The sequence below is a fragment of the Lissotriton vulgaris genome, chromosome 2_1, assembly GCF_964263255.1.
Source record: "Lissotriton vulgaris chromosome 2_1, aLisVul1.2, whole genome shotgun sequence".
NCBI lineage: Eukaryota > Metazoa > Chordata > Amphibia > Caudata > Salamandridae > Lissotriton > Lissotriton vulgaris.
Genome location: NC_141687.1, coordinates 775,794,442 through 775,811,574, shown reverse-complemented (window position 1 = coordinate 775,811,574; position 17,133 = coordinate 775,794,442). Strand labels below are relative to the sequence as shown.

Here is a 17,133-nt window from a genome sequence, read left to right as displayed (position 1 = left end):
ATATGCAATAGGAAGGCGGGATAGAAAGGAAAGCTCACCGACTTATTGGAAAAGATTCCTCAGGACTGCTTGGCCCACTGCTGCATCCTCCTTCACAGAAGAATCCAAACAGTAATGGCGGGTGAAGGTGTGGACACTGCTCCACGTTGCCGCCCTGCAAATGTCCTTGATAGGGACTCCTGCGAATAATGCCGCAGATGAAGCCATGGATCTGGTAGAGTGAGCACGAACTGCTCGCTGCAGAGGTTTCCCAGCCGCTTGGTGACAAAATTGTATAGCACTGGAAATCCAACGTGAAATACAAGCTTTAGAAACTGGACAACCCTTGCGTGGAGCGCTGAAGGAAACAAACAGCTGAGAAGATGTTCTGAAATGCTTCGTTCGCTCCAGGTAGAATTTCAGGCATCTGTGAACGTCCAGAGAGTGCAAAGTTCTTTCCGCGGGTGAAGAAGGCTTTGGAAAGAATGGTTTCAAGACTATGGGCTCATTTAGATGGAATTCCGAAGGTACCTTCGGGATAAACTTAGGATTTGTCCGTAGAATCAGCACATTATTCTTAAACTGGAGAAATGGTTCCTCAATCGTGAAAGCTTGGAGCTCGCTTACTCTGCGAGCCGATGTCAGGGCCAAGAGAAGAGCCAGTTTCCAGGAGGGAAACTTAAGGTCAGACTTATGAACAGGTTCAAAAGGGGCTTTCATGAGAGATGACAAAACTAGATTCAAATGCCAGGCCGGAGGAGGCGGCCGGACTGGAGGAAAGACCCTGAATAAACCCTTCAGGAATTGTTTGACAATCCTTGCTGACCATAGGGAAGGACCTGAAGATGAACGTCTGAATCTAGAGATGGCTGCCAGATGGACTTTTACAGAAGATGGAGCCAACCCAGATTTCGCCAGTGAAAGTATGTAAGGCAAGAGTTTGTGAGGAGAAGAAGTATATGGGTGCAAACCTTCCCTCCGGCACCAAACACAGAATCTCTTCCATTTAGCACGATAGGTCTTGTTGGTACTAGGGGCTCGAGCCTGAGCCAGAATGTCTCTACATTCCCTTGAGAGATCTAAACCCTGGAACTCTCTGAACTCAGGAGCCACGCTATCAATCGCAGTGACTTCAAGTCCGGATGTAGAACCTGACCGTGAGACATTGTTAGCAAAGTTGGAACACGATGCAGGAGAACTGGCTGGTCCTGGGAGAGGAGAAGAAGCTCCGAGTACCAAACCTGTCTGGGCCATGCTGGAGCGATCAGAATCATCCTGCACGGTTCCACCTTGAGTTTGCTGATCAACTTCGGAATCAGTGGAATGGGAGGAAAGGCGTAAACAAAGGCGCCTGACCAGGCAATCAAAAGCGCATTCCCCAAGGATTCCCGATGGTGAACCCTGCTTGCGAAGGATAGGCATTTGGCGTTCTGGGGAGTCGCAAACAGGTCGATGGATGGTGTCCCCCATCGCGCAAAGAGCTCCTCCAGAACGGTCTGATCCAGTTCCCACTCGTGAGAGACTGTTCTCTGACGACTCAAAGCGTCCACCCTGACATTGAGTGTCCCCGCTAGATGTTCCGCTGAGAGGGAGACATTGTTCTGGATTAACCAATTCCATAGCGTTTGGGCTTCCTTGGAGAGGGTGGAGGATCATGTTCCACCCTGTTTGTTTATGTAGTGCATGGCTGTAGTGTTGTCCGTACGAACCAGCACTGCACGGTTCTGAATCCTCGGAAGAAAAGCTTGAAGCGCCAACCGGATAGCGAGAAGTTCCAGGAGGTTGATATGGAACTTGCTTTGCACTGGACTCCAGTGACCGCTGACCTTCAGCTCTTGGAGGACCGCTCCCCATCCTTCCATGGAAGCATCCGTTGTTACAATAAGGGGAGATGGTGGAAGGAGGAACGACAAACCCTTGGAAAGATTGCCTTTCTGCAGCCACCAGCTGCCTGCTTTTCTCATTTCCTTGGTAACGACAATCTTGTCGTCGAAGGATCCTGTGACTTGCCGCCACTGTCTGTCCAATTGCTCTTGTAGTGGACGCATCCTGAGCCTGCAGTGCGGAACTAAAGGAATGCAAGATGAAATCGATCCGAGAAGCGATTTGTACCTGCGAACTGTTAGTGTCTTTCGAGACTGGAGAAGACGAGCTGAACACATTAGTTTGGTCTGGCGTTCCTCCGATGGAAGGGCTAAGCAACTGTCAGTGTTCAGGATGGCCCCTAGGAACCTTGCTGACTTGGATGGGCATAGGACCGATTTCTGCCTGTTGAGTCGAAGACCTAGTCGCTCGAACAGATCTTTGCATGTCCGGACTGCACTGGACGCTTCTAGAACAGATGGAGCTTTTAGTAGCCAATCGTCCAGGTATGGAAACACTTGAATAGCTTGCTTCCTGAGAAAAGCTGCCACCGGAGCCAGAATCTTTGTGAAGATCCGCGGGGCGGACCGGAGACCAAATGGCAGTACTTTGAATTGAAAGTGGCTCTTGCCCACTGTAAATCGAAGATACTGCCTGTGAGCTGGATGAATTGGAACGTGGAAGTATGCGTCTTCCAAATCTAGGGTTGCCATATAATCCCCTGGATTGAGTAGACGAAGGATGTCCTGAAGAGTGACCATCCTGAAGGACAACTTCACGAGATAAGTGTTGAGCTGCCGTAGATCTAAAATTGGACGCCACTTGTCCTTTGTCTTCCGAACCAGGAAGAACCTGGAATAGAACCCTTTCCCCTTTTGCGAAAGGGGTACAGGCTCTACCGCCCCCTTGGTGAAAAGTTGGTGGGCTTCGAGATGAAGGAGCCTGAGATGTTTTGGAGGGAAGGCATCCGGCGCTCTCGTTGGAGGAAGGTCTTGAAACTCCAATGTGTGTCCTTCTCTGACAATCTGTAGGACCCACTGATCCGATGTAATAATCATCCAGTTGTGTAGGCAATGGGCAATCCTGTCCCCCACTGATGTGAATGAGGGAACAAGAACAGTGGAAAGAGCCACCTGGCCGCTATTGTTTCCTGGTGTTGTCTCTTCTTTGCTGCCCCTGACGTCCTTTAGGCTGCTGGCGGGAGAAAGAACCCCTTTGCGAGTATTGAGGCTTATACGTTTGGTTGGACTGAGATCCAGAAGAGTAGCGATTTTGATTTCCTCCTCGATAAGAAGAAAAACCTCTACCTCTAGCCCCTCTGAAAGGCACTTTACGATACTGTAATGAACCCAAGGACTTAGCTGTATCCGTGTCCTTTTTGATGCCTTGCAGGGCCTCATCGACGTGCTTGCCAAACAGCATCTCACCGTCATATGGCAGATCCAAGATCTTATTCTGCACCTCCTGCCTGAACCATGTGGCCTTTAACCACCCTTGGCGTCGCAGAACCGCTGAGCCAGCAAGTGCTCGGAATGCGGTGGTTGCTATATCCATTGCCACATCAATCACCTCCGAAGAGGCCCGTTCCCCTTCGCGCAAAATCTTCTTCACCTCCTCCTTAGAAGAATCCTGCAGCTCTTCTACAAATGGAGCCAGGTCGCACCACATTTGCCGATCATAGCGTCCCAGAATCGCTAAAGCATTGGCTGCTCTAACCAGGAGACTGGCCATAGCTGAAAATCTTTTGCCTACATTGTCTAGGCGCCTGCCCTCCTTATCCGGCGGTGTAGTCATCGGCGTAGAAGGATTCTTGGATTTGCTCTGGGCAGCCTGCGAAATGACCGAATCCGGTTTCGGTTGGCCAAGCAAACATGCCGGACTGCCATCAGGTGCCTTGTACTTCTTTTCCAGTCTCGGAAGCACCGGGAGGACTGTGGCCGGATTATGCATGGCCTTCAAGCCCTCAGACCAGACATGCTCAATGATCGGGATGGACCTCACCGATTTTCTGAATGGTTCCTTAAAATCATATAAGAAGCAGTCCGATTGAACCGTGGTCACTGGGAGACCAAATCTTTTAGATGCCCTGTCCATTAGGTTGTGAAACCCTCCAACGTCCGCTGGAGGCGAAGTAATGTTATCTGGATCGGTGTTGTCCGGATCTATAGGGTCAGTAGTATTCCATGGCGCCTGTTGATCTTGATCAGGATCCGCTTGCTGGTCTGCATCTGAAGACGCAGCGTCATCATCAGTATCCTGCACCTGTACCACCTCTTGTGGGTGCACTTCCGGCGCAGTGGCCCGCTCTCTTGGGGGCAAAGAATGGTCTGCCACAGGTCGTAATGTCTGAGGCGGAGGTGTAGGGGGGCGCACCTGTTGGGTGTCTGGAGGCGCAGGGAAACGTTGCCGGTAGTCCTGCAACATAAGTCGTAAATCCGCCACTAAAGTGGACGGTATTGCCACCATCCCTTCAGGAACCTGACGTATAGGCTGCTGTGGAGGCATGTGCCTGGTAGTAGTGCGCTCCTCTTCATAATAATGCTCTGGAGCATAGTGCTGTCGTTCCAACTGCTCTTCCTCAGAGCTAACGTCCTGCACCTTAACCTGGAGGTCAGAAGGGCTATAGGCCTGACCAAATTCACTGAAAGTCTCTTCATCAGAGTCCTCTTCTAATAGCAGGCTAGGAGGTAATTTCTGAACCTGGCGAGGAGACGTCATCTCTGGCGTTATTTGCCTTCTTTTCCGTGAAAAAACATGTTTTTCAGAAAATTCCGTCGTCGACGAGGCCGTCGTCGACGGCAAGCTCTTCTGGGTCTGTGTCAACGGTGGAAGTGCAGACGTGGGCACTATATTCATCGCCGAGGGCTGCGTCGTCGACGAGGTGAAACACGTCGTCGACGATGGTGGTATCGTCGACGGGACCGTCGACGAGCTCGTCGTCAGCAACATGGTAACCGGCGTCGTCGACATCGTCGTCGAAGTCGTCGACACCGCCGTCGACGCCAGCCTTGCAGTCATCGTCGTCGACGTGGAGATGGTCACTCTCGTCGACGACGAGCAGGATTCCGGAGCCTTGAAAACCGTCGACGGTGTAGGCGTCGTCGACACAGCCGTCGTCGACGAGCCCGTCGACGAGGCAACCCTGGCAGAGCTGTCCTTTTTAACACTCGTCGACGACGTACCTGAGAGTTTGGTCGTCGACGACTTCTGCTTCTTGTCTGAAGCGACCTCCTGAGCAGGAGTTGAAGGCTTCTTGACCCCTCGATCTTTTTCTGAGGGAGGTGAAGAGATTGTAGAAGTCTTTCTCACCTTTTTTGAGGGCTGTTGCTCCTCAGGCTTACCCTGCCTCTCCTTTTCACCTCGGTGAGGAGATTTTTGGGCAGCAGGCCTGTCAGACCTATCAGAGGTCCCTGGTAAGGCCTTGTGACGGGACTCGTCTGAAGCAGAAAGGGGGGACCTACCCCTCTTCAGAGACTTTCTGGATGACACCATCGACGAGGAGCCCTCACTGTCTGAAGAGATAATTTCTTTCCGGTCCTTCATCTTCTGAAGCCATGTGAGGAGACGTCCTTCCCTGTCCCTCAAGGTCTTTGCTGAGAAGGATCTGCAAATCGGACAGCCTGTTGGTTTATGGTCCGGATACAAACAGTAGATACAATCATCGTGTTTGTCCTCGACAAACAACCTCCTCTTGGAGCAGGTGGCACAGGCTCTAAAGAGGGCTTGCTTCTCCGACATGATGAGAAAATATCCAAGTAGTTGAAGAAATAACAAGAAAAAACTGAAGAAAACTGAGCAGAGCTCAATGGAGACTCCCTTGCACAACGTGCGGTAGAAAATCTGAGGCTCTGAGCTTCTCTCAGGAAGGTTCTATGGGGTGAGGCTGCTCTGATTGGCTGCTGCAGAATTTTGGTCTCTTTTACAAAAAGAGGTGGATAAGCTACAAAATGAGATGAGGCCTAGGCCTATTTTTTCACTTTGTGCTTACTACTATGGTTTTTTTCTATGTACCGAGGCTCCCATTCCGACGACGGGGAATGATACAAAGCATGGGAATCTATGAAAGTTCCAATACTGGGGCAATAGCATTTACACACTACAAACATACTTGGCCTTTCAATCATACATAGCTCATTCATACACAAAAACAACATAAGTGAATAAACAAGAGTAGGTCTCCGTATCTGGACTGTTGTTATAAACTGCTGGAAAAAATCCATTTGCGTTTTGACAATTTTTAAAGTCTTTGCAAATCGCCTGTCAACAAGAGTGTTCAAATCTCTGACTGTTAGGACACCGTTGTAGATAGATAGAATTAAGCCAGATGAGGGACCAAGCAAATGGATTTTTTCCAGTAGTTTATAACAGTCCAGATACGGAGACCGGCGTTTGTTTTGTTATACTAGTTAAGTTTGACTAAGCCGCGCTGAGTAAGGAGTCAAGGCCCTTGTGTGTTTTTTTGAATTTACAGAAGCGCGACACCTCCTGGCAACCACCAACGCAGGCGCTTTTGCAGTCTCACTCGAGATCTGGATATGATTGGAGAGATACCCTTGATGTTGAGGCCCCCAGACTTCAGATCCCACTGCAGAACTCGCGAATGCCACCAGGGGTACGTCAGCAGAAGGATGCAGAAGGCCATCAGTCTGAGCAGCCACAAAGTGGACCTCAATGAAATCCAGGAGCGAGGCTGAAAGATTGGGATCATAGTCTTAATATCCTGGACTCTCCTTTTTGGTGGAAATACATGAAACCGACCTTGTTCAGAACAGTGCCAATGAAAAGAAATGTTTAAGAAGGAGCCAGGCGTGACTTCGGCACTTTGCTAGTGCGCCTTAAAGAGGTCAGGAGGTTTGCCGTAGTCTGGAAGTAGGCGACGACTGCCTGGGGGGAGCCTGCCTTCAGTAGCCAGTAGTCATGGAAGGTGAGGACTGGTACCCCTGACATTTGAAGATGTGCTGCCAGCACCACCATCCCTTTTGTGAACACCAAGGTGTGCTGGTTAGATCAAAGGAGATCACAGTGAACTGAAAATGATTCCGTCTCACCATAAGCTGCAGATAGCATCTGAAGGCCCGCAGGATAGGATGTGAAAACAAACGTCCTGTAGGTTCAACACTATTCTCAAGTCTCCAGGGTCGAGGGCAGACAAGCCCTAGGCCGGAGTGATCATCTTAAATGTATCCTTCCTGAGGAAGGCTTAGAGAGGGTGCAGGTCTCAAGTAGAATGGAGGCCTCGGTCAGTCCTTGGCACCAGGAAGTAATCATCACAACCCACTTCTGATGCAGGCACCCTTTTGATGGCCCCTTTGGCCAAAAGGGCTTGCACTTCCTGCTGTAAGCGCGCACAGATGGCCCTTCTATTAGGCCTTTCAAGGACAGTGGAAGGTGCAGCCAGGGAGTGCAGGGCATACCCCTTCCAGACGATTTGCAGGACTCACCTGTCCAATGTGATGGCCTGCCAACTTAGTAAAAATAGTTGGATCCTACCTCCAACTGGGTGGCCAAAGGCCAAACCCACCCAAATCTGTTGTGGATCATACAGACATCGGTTTGCGTCCATACAAGGGTTAAAACAAGTCGCTTTGGTGGCATTTCTCTTGAACACTGTATAATTTTGAAGTAAACCGGTCTCGAAAGAGACTAGAGGTAGCTCTGGATCGGTGTCAAGTAGTGCAAAAAAAAACACATGATAGCAGTGTGAGTGCCACCTATATTGGCTCCGCACGCCATTTCTGGAGCAGAACTGTGTCAGTGCGAAGCCTCAGAATGCCTGATGGTGTGCAGAGATACTACTCAAAGGTTTCTTTCTGGATCCAATCTGATGCGTAGGGAAGCAGTCAAAAGGTGAGGAATCAGCAGTTAGAAGTTTCTAGAAGAAGTGTTTATAAGACGGGCAAAGGTGGGGTGATTAATTAGGAGTTTATAACAGGCATTTGATTGTGGAAGATAGTTTAAATGTTAGGCACATTAGTGTCATTTTGGCGATAGGTAAAATGAATTATGGATTTTAACAAATTGATTCAATGTATTATAAAAAAAATGTAACTGTACCATCATTGGGTTGCTGTTTCCGTTGCTTCATGCCAAATCAGGGATGCAAACTCCCCTGCTGCTCATTGGGAAATTGTAACGGATCTATAGTGATCAGTTGGAGGTGCTTGTCTTTTTTTTTCACCAGGCTGAGGAATTTCTTGATTTTTGTGCGATACCCAAATAACTTTGAAAATGCTTCTCCTTGGTATTAAAACCTGGAAGCAAGCTCTTGGCATTCCCATTGCATCTTGTGATGAAAAGGGTAAACTGGAGCAATCAAAAGCAATTAAAACAATGCATTTGAATCTGGTCCTAAATAAATTTGTGACAGGTGTGACATTCCCAGTTCAGAGCATCTGCAATCACAGCGCTTGTTCCGCGAATAAAACGTGCTGCTAGCAGGACAGTTTATGTGGGAGTGCCTGTCTCTGCAGCTCGCAAGCTTACATGGACAGAGTTGACATTCTCTTAAAGTCCTGACACAATACACTGTAGTATTGTTGCCCATACCGCAATTTACTGGTTTGTTCTTCAGGTAAGGATTGGATAATTTGAGGATGCGCCATTGGCTCCATCAACTCTTAAGACAATGCACCTTTTTTGTTTCTTGTCCCATACACCTTTCACTATTGAGGGGGGCAGATGTGCCCACCACTCAAACTTGGAGGCACGCATTACTGTTACCTTGCCTGATATGCTTTGAATCATCCCAACAAACTCCTTATGTTGACTGTGACCAACTTCCTTCATGAGTCCCGAGGACTATTTACACTGTCTAGGTTATGTTGCATAAGAAGTGGCTTGAACCTGCAGCGGTGAATGCAATAAGACATTGACCTTAGAAAACTTGTATTCCTATACAGTGAACATCTCTCGCAACCAAAACAATGTTACTATACACTGATGAAGTGTTATCAAGTGCAGCATGAAAGTGGTGTTTGTAAGAGCATGACGAGCTGCCCTTTAATGTGCTGATGTCTTCTAGTGGTGCGTATTTCCCTATCTACCTTTAACCTGCTGACATGAACTAGACAGCGGAAAGGTAAAGCCAAAGCTAAAGAGTGCATTATCTTCGAGCAAGAAAAGTGAACCGGCAGTGTAGATTTCCAAGTGAGAGTCCGGTTTCCTTTTATGCACACAGTAAGATGTGAAAGTATACATCCTAAGTGGAGAGTGCAAAGAGTAACTCTCCAACCAGCAACTGTAATTTATAGTTTGTTTGCAGGGTTTCCATCTTATAGACTAAGTTCACTCTTACAGTCCCACCGCTAAGGTTTTTTCAAACCACCAAGTACCTCAAGCACTTTTTGTAATTCCTCTGATTCTTGCGCATCTCAACTAAACATTATTTCTATAGAGCAATGTACCTTTCCTGTTGCCAATCTCAGTTGAGTGTTCAAGCATTGTGGTGACTAATTACTCAGATTGTGGTTTGTTACAAGATTTTTGGAGGATTTATTGGGTTTCAGGGTCAGTCCAAGTTCTCAGAACAGGCTGATGAAAGCAGCTGTGGAGGTACAAATATCTGTCTTTGGTGGAACTTTGATGAGCCAGTCGTCCAGGTACACTTTGTGACCTTGCCTGCAGAGGAAGGCAACCACTGGTAGGAGGCACCTTGGAAGGATCTGGGCTGCAGAATTCAGGTCAAATTGAAGTACCCTGAATTGATAGCACTGCCCGACACTGAAAATCACAGGTATTCCCTGTTATCTCATTGTATAGGCTGCTGGTAAACCCCAGGGCATACGAGATAAAAAAAAATAATAATAAAATATGAATAACAGTGTTTCACTACCTTGAGCTCAAACAACAACACGCTACTCCCTGACATTAGGGAAGATCTAGAGTTTTCAGGAAAGCAGCTCAGAGTGCCCCGTTTAATGACGAGTCACCTTTCTTGAGGTCCTGTTTCTCCATGATCTGGTAGTTTACATCTTGTATGGTTTTGACCTTATTCTTTATTTTGTAATGCGACGCCAAGAGGCACTTTGGTTTCTAGTTCACACTTTATAAATACATGAATGAATGAATGTACGATCTCAGGATCATGCTCCATTACTATACTGAGTAGGTCGGAGTCATCACTGTACAACTGTATTTGCATAAATAACATTTTCAAAGTGGAATTGACTGTCAAGAGATTTAACAGACGTTGAATAATAAACAGCGTCGGAGCAGAGAGAACTTGATCTCCAAATGTACGTTTCCAGTAGTCAGAGCTGTAGCCTCTGTTCATTCAGTAGCGTGGTTTGCCTTAAGAGGATGTAAAGCAATTGTACGCTCAAACAGTTAAACTACTCAGAGTGGTTCTAACAATGAGATAGACTGATCCAAAAGTATTAGCTGCAGAAAAGCATCCCCAAACCCAGGTATCGTAGAGTTCATTACTTGAAGGAGGAAGGTCTTTAATGTTTGTGAATATGGGATAACATATTTTAAGTGAGCCAATACTAATCACGTGTAATGTATATATCAGTTTGGAAAAAAGTGCAGTTTTTAGAGTGTCAGCACCATGAATCCCTGCTCCCCAACGACCGGGCTTCTTTTTATTTGACATCACATAAGAAATCCTATTAAGGATTTAGAGAGAGCACGAAACGTACTTTCTCATAATAATCAAGTAAACAGTACCTGTAACATCAAGCACGTTCGAGCAGGACATGTAATATCTGTGAACGGTTTCCAAAAGTTGAGCTCCATGCCCTTCTCCTTGAAATGGGGGTAAAACCAGCGTCTGGCTGCAATAAACAAGTAAAGTCAGGTATATTTTTGAAACAAACAATATTTTGAGAAACTAAAGCTCATTCATTTTTAAACTGCGGTTGGACAATGATCAACTCTGGTTCACTTTGCCAGTTAATGCTTCCAATAAAAGCGACTAAACTGCTATTCCATCTCATAAAATAAACTGTTTCTGAATAATGAACACAAATGTAAAAACTATTTAGTCTTTAACAAAGCTTTTGGAAAACTGGGGGGGTGGTGGAGGGGCATAACTTGCAAATTCATGACGAGTCTATGAACAATTCAACACTGCTAGAAAGAGAATCGTGAACTTCGGCCGCTCGCTCGGCGAATAAAAGAAAAGGCACGTGCGAGGCTGCCAATTACCTTACACGTGGCCGGGTTTTGTCTGGGTACACGTAGTAATTATAGACTGTCATGTAGCCGACGGTCGCAAAGAGCGTCGCTCCGTCCTTATTATACTTCTCAAATCTGCAGATAAAACAGAAAGCCAAGCAGGTCAATTACAGTCGCGCTCCCATGCAGTGTCCATTTTCTTTTCCATTCTCTGGGTGGATTTTCAGTGTCAGCAAGCTACTCTGCGAGGACCCAATGGGTACACCTGCTATGCTCTGAATGTACAATTCACTTAATTGGTGCGCAGCAACTTGGATACATCAGGCCTCTTTACATCACTTCAGTGCACTTGCCTATTGTAGAGATGAATGGGTGGCGAGTAAAAGAAAACACAGGCAAGGCTCATTTCACTGTTTAAGCCTACATTCAGGGTTCGAACAGACAACAGCGTTTAATTCAGCCCTATTCTGAAGGTCTTCCAAGGCATAATGAAGACAAACTCTGAGACTGCTCAACAATGGCCTTTAGTCCCTGAGAAAAAAATATCATTATCCTATGCTAAATAATTGGCCTGCTACAATTAAAATGTAGACATTGTGGAGGTAATAAGGTCTACTTTTGCTTTAGAACTGTACTTACACTAGAAAGTAGTCCCATTTTTCATCATCCACGTCAATAAAGCTCGCTGACTCAATGAACCACATCAAGAAAGTCTGAAGCCTTTCATGGTATTCTTGAAAGCCTGAACAGGTCATGTCAGCCTAGGGAAAAAGCCACGAAAAGTCAGGTGAAACTCATCACCGAGACGTCTGAAGGGCACACTTGGGAGGCTCTCCAGCAGGCAAGTGCCTCCCATCAATTCTGCAGTTAAACGCTCTGTGCCGGCAGATAGCAGGAACAATGCGCTTTAAACACCAATATATTTATTTCGTCTCCCACAGCAGGACCACATCACAGAACAAAAGGCAACCCCAAACCAAACACAAGGAAAGGAAATCACAGCATCTGGAAAATATCCCCCCTCGGCAAATTGCACTGTCTTTGCTATACTTTCCAATTATTCTGTTTATGTGTTTTACCTTGCAAATCTGATAGGTAATATCTTCTCCCGCTTCCTCATTATGGACAGAATACGTGTGAAGAATGGTTCCAAAGGGCCGGAAATTAACTTCTTTCTCCAGCAAAGAAATGAAATCATCTGTGTTGGAGCAAAAGCCAGCGGGAACTATGTCTCGAATTTTGCCTTCAATATCATCTGCCTAAAGGGAAAAAAAATACCAATAAGAGCTCCAACAAGAAGACAGTTTTGGTGTGGTAAGTTCTATTGTGCTGAACACACATTGTATGGTCTGGCAGGTTACTACAAAAGGCCAGACCCGGACAAGATAATCAATAAGGTTTGTTCAAGATCCATTGTAACCAGAGATCACATCTTACAGTAGCAGTGGGCTGAGAATTCTACGCTTTGTTATATCACTAGACAACCTTTACTGCTTGGGATGGGGTGCAAGAAGTTCCAGTTCTCCCAAATGTGCATGCTATGGTGACCCCTTCATCTGAGCCATCAAGTCCTCAGCGGCATTGAACCGCCCCTGCTGAAGAGGACAGGTGCAGACCCGCCAGCCAGCCTCGAGGGGAACCCTGTAAGTGGCTGGCACAGAGCGCAGTAATGGGTAAATGTCTGGATGTTACAAACGGCCAACACAAAAAGAATGGAAACATAAGCCCTTTGTAGAGCATCACAACCATACGCAACTGCATTATAACTCGCCTGCCCTGGTGCACGCTTACACATAAAGGAAGAGGAAATCCTGTCACCCAATTCATACACCGGACTGGGATTAAGCTTGTTAAACAAGCACGGGGCCTGTTCGGGCTGTCAGCTGAGCAGACTTCATATTCCTTTCAGACCCCAGGACGACCACTTGATTGAATACATTTGCTACTTATCTTTAACCATGAATATTTGATGAGGTCTCACAATAACGTATTACTTCTTCTCACCAGGCAATAAAAACTTAATGAATTGGTCTCAACTTAACAAAACGCGGCTCTCAATGAAGCCCCAAAAAGCCCGGCACTACATGGAACAAAACGAGCTTGCCGTCTCCTGAAAAGAGCTTTTTTTGAACTGAACAATGAACCCAGGTTTTAGTTTGTCGTGAGTTCAGCTGTAATGTTTGTATTGTATCCATTTCCACAAGGACTCACACAAGAACACTTTGTGTTAACTTACTAAGAAGCTCTTTCACACCGTTTACACGCATGATGGGTATTAGTTCTAAACCAAGCCCCTTGCTACTTAGCATTCAACAGGGAAATTAAGATGCTTAGGACAAAATTCACGACAAAAGCCTAATACAGCATGCTGTTAATGCCGGTCCTTTCAGCCGCCGTCCCCCGACTAGCAGCAATGCACCTGCACAAGAATAGAAGGCCCTCGGCGGCTTTCAGTTGCATTTTTAGGTTCGAGACCACGAGTGTCGTTTAACTAAACAGTTTATTCCCATTGCTTCCACACCACCAACATTTACAGAAGTTGCCATCTATCCTAATATAGAGTAACACAGTTAGGCGGAGCACAGCACTGCCACAGAGTCAACATTTCAAAACCAGGATGCAGCATGAACAATCTTTGTACTACAAATATAACAGGGTGTTTGGCTATAAAGCCTTCCTGAAACCCAGGCGTTTTCCAGAATATCAATAATCATATGCATATAGCTCAGCGAAGTCATAAATTAAACCAATGGTCATTCCCCATTAGTGTATTCCTTAACTACAGTTCTGAAACCCACCAGCAACTCAGTGCTAGCTAAAAAACAGTGCGCAAAAATACAACCATGGCTGGCACAAGCATAGATGTTGATTGATACAGCAATGTCAAACATACACTGTTGGAAACAGGGGATTTGAAGTACACGCGCATTCAGAATTAAAGAAACTGCTCTTCCAGTCCACAACCCAAAACAAGCATTTGCAAAGCAATAGGTCTCGCAAATGCGAGATTTTGAGCTATTGGCATTGTAAATGACAATGTCTTCTTTATGTGTTTAAAAAACCTGCATAATTAAAGGCATTGTGTTTACAAAACCAATAGGTCAAAGTTTGGAAAATACAAGACCTATTGTATTACAGAGAGAGTGGTGGCCCTAAAGCGGGAACTGCGCCCAGCATTAAAGTTAAAATAAAAAAGCAAAAAAAGCTCAGAGTGCGGTATCTCTGAAGTGGGGATCGTGCTAAGCATTAAAGTTTTCAAAATATATATATTTTTAAAAAAGCTGTAAGAAAGCACAGGTGTCCCTGAAGCGGGTGCCCCGCTCAGCTTAAAAAACAAGAAGTGGCCGCCATTGTCCCGCTAGAGCTGCGTGGGGGCAGCCACTTTTAAAGTTAAAGCGCGCATAGTGCTTCATAAAAGAAGCGTCTACCATTGTCTCGCGAGTACTTTGTGGGCACAATGCAAATACAAGGAGCGGCCGCCACTGTTCCGCATTATTCATTAACCCGTTCGCTGCGGCGGCTATTCCGCCGCAGCGCTAAAAGGGCGGGGCGGCCGCATGCTGGTGACAGAACCGCTCAGTCACCAGCCGCGGTTGAGCTGTGATCGTGACGGAGCGGTTCCGTCATGGCCCGCCCCGCTCAATAGAACGCGCCGCGCAGGCGCGGCGGCCGGGCCATGATGGAACCGCTCCATCATCAGCACAGCCCAACCGCAGCTGATGACGGAGCGGTTCCGTCATCAGCATGGAACGAGTTAAACAAAATAGTGCTCACCGACTTATAAAGCAGAGCGTATAACAGGACAAGTAAAAGGTCCAATCATTATGGAAGGTTACAAATGCAGACATGGCGGTACTAAGGAGGGACTACTAAGCCTATTCACAAATGAAAAACAACAATTTAGCTAACAGGAGCCAATTAAAAATATGGGCACGGAAATAGGCGGAGCTTGTATGCCATACCTCAATACAGCATGACTCACAAGGGCAATAAGTCATCATAGCCAGGATACTACAGGGACGTTTGCCGATTTTGGTGTCTGTGTACGGCCCCAACTTGGATGATTCCGGATTCTTTGTGGAGATCTGGCATTTAGTGGGTACCATGGGCCCAGAGACTGAACTATGGGGCAGGGACTTCAATGTGGTATTGGACGCCGCTGCCGATCTATCTAGTGAGACACGCCACCCGCACCCCCAGTCTGCTGCACAACTACAAACAATGATTGCAGACAATAACCTTACAGATGTCTGCCGTGCCCATCACCTACAGGTCCAAGGGGACATGCATTACATCCACTCATAATTCTTGCTCTAGGATCAACTTTTGGCTGACCACCAGGGATGTGGTTTCCTGGACCATCAATGTCAAGCATCTCCCGCAAACGCTGTCTGACCATGCCACCGTGCTCCAGGAGATACGCTTGCCTGACGTGACCCAGTGTGCATCTTCTTGGAGACTCCCACTGGTGCGCGGCGCGACCAGGTGTTCCGGAGTGAGATCAGAGAGGCTATTATTTATTTCTTACTTCACACTTAATGCACTATCAGTGGACTTCCCATCTATCCACCCTAAACAGGCTGGGGCACCAAGGACAATTCAGGCAGGGATGACACGTTTGGAGGCAGACATTCGTGCTCTAGAGCTCCAGTACTTTGCTTCAGGCGAAGGGGAGCTGGTTGCATTCATTTGGAGTACGAGGCTCTCTGAGAGACGCATTACCTGAGGAGGGAGGCACGCGCCAGGCAAAATGGGGAGGATAAAAGGGCTGGCAGGAACCTGGCTGGGCTACTGCGTAAGCCCTGGGAGAGTGATTATATAGTTGAACTGTTAGACAACTATCAAAACATACAGGTTGAAAGCTATGTAGTTCAACGGACCAGGGTTAACTTCCTTGTTAATTTGTACTCCACCTCCCAGGTTTCCTCCCACCCCGACCAGACTTCATACCTGGACTCGGTGTAGCTCTTATGGCTAGAGGAGGGCCACTGCCTTTTCTTAAATGAGCCATTCACAGAATTGTTCAGGTCATCGCAGGATTTCCTGAGATAAAGATCCGGGCCTCGATGGCCTCTCAGCCTCCTTCTATAAGCAATTCATGCCCCTGCTGGCCCCACACCTTGATATATTTATATATATATATATATGAGGAGTCTGTGGGGACTGGTGTCCTCCCTCCCAATGAGAGGCCCTCATAGTGACCGACCTGAAACCTGATAAAAAACCCAATCGCTGCGAGTCTCATAGACCCCGCTCTATGATAAACATCGATAACAAAATCCTGGCAAAACTCATTGCCTCGAGCCTCCTCTCACTTCCCTCTCAGATGGAAGTTCGGGCATATTTTTCTTTGTGCCGGGTAGATCCACAGCTCATAACCTGCACACATTTTTTGCCCTCCTTCACATTATCGACCCCAACCTTCGGACTGCTGCTGCATTCCCCGACACCTCCAAGGTGTTTAATTAGCTCAAATGGCCCTATCTCTTCCAACTTCTTGAACGCCTGGGAGACCGTCACAAATTCATACACCTGATCCGTTTGCTTTACAACTTGCCTGACGCACGCTTGTGGATCAATGGCTTAATCTCGGCCCCTTTCACGATAGCCCATGGTACGTGTAAAGGGTGCCCGCTGTCGCCTATCCTATTTGCTATTGCGATGGAGCCACTTGCGTCAACACCACTTGCAACGCAACCTCGCCTTTTGCCTCAGGATACTAGTTTCCATGTATCCAGAGATCACCTTATAAGTCAGACATCCATCAGACAACCTGGAACTCTCCCCCCACAGCTTACCGACCCACTTCGGCGGCATGACAGGCATGAATATCAATTGGACATCAGGCAGACTTTCACTCCCAATGTCCCACTGACATGGGCCCAGGACCCTCTATGATATGTAGGGGTATGGCTCAGCCAGAACATGGAAGAACTGTGAAGGGAAAATTGAGGCTAGTGTGACCGCTTGGTTGAAACTACCACTATCCTTAACCAGTAGTTTTACCATTGCGAAATTATAATTAGGGCTCCTGTTTTTTTTTATTTTTAACATTTCCGTCTGGGTTTATCCATATTTATTGTTGGCCCATTTTATTTATATTTATCCATATTTATTTTGTGTTTTCCGTATAAATGAAGTTGAAAAACTGTACATTTCCATATTTAACTGATA

The 17,133-nt window shown here is 46.8% G+C and overlaps 1 protein-coding gene across 4 annotated transcripts in view; it reads right to left on the bottom strand.

The window, feature by feature from the left end:
* Positions 1 to 17,133, bottom strand: part of HAT1 (histone acetyltransferase 1) — a 490,786-nt gene that overhangs the window by 114,305 nt on the left and 359,348 nt on the right. For all 4 annotated transcript variants that reach the window (XM_086956126.1, XM_086956129.1, XM_086956128.1 and 1 more), the window contains 4 exons: positions 12,039 to 12,218; positions 11,599 to 11,720; positions 10,990 to 11,094; positions 10,510 to 10,616 (listed from right to left, as the gene is read on the bottom strand). In XM_086956126.1, coding sequence (XP_086812252.1) covers positions 10,510 to 10,616; positions 10,990 to 11,094; positions 11,599 to 11,720; positions 12,039 to 12,218 — 514 coding nt within the window. The remainder of the gene's footprint in view (positions 1 to 10,509; positions 10,617 to 10,989; positions 11,095 to 11,598; positions 11,721 to 12,038; positions 12,219 to 17,133) is intronic.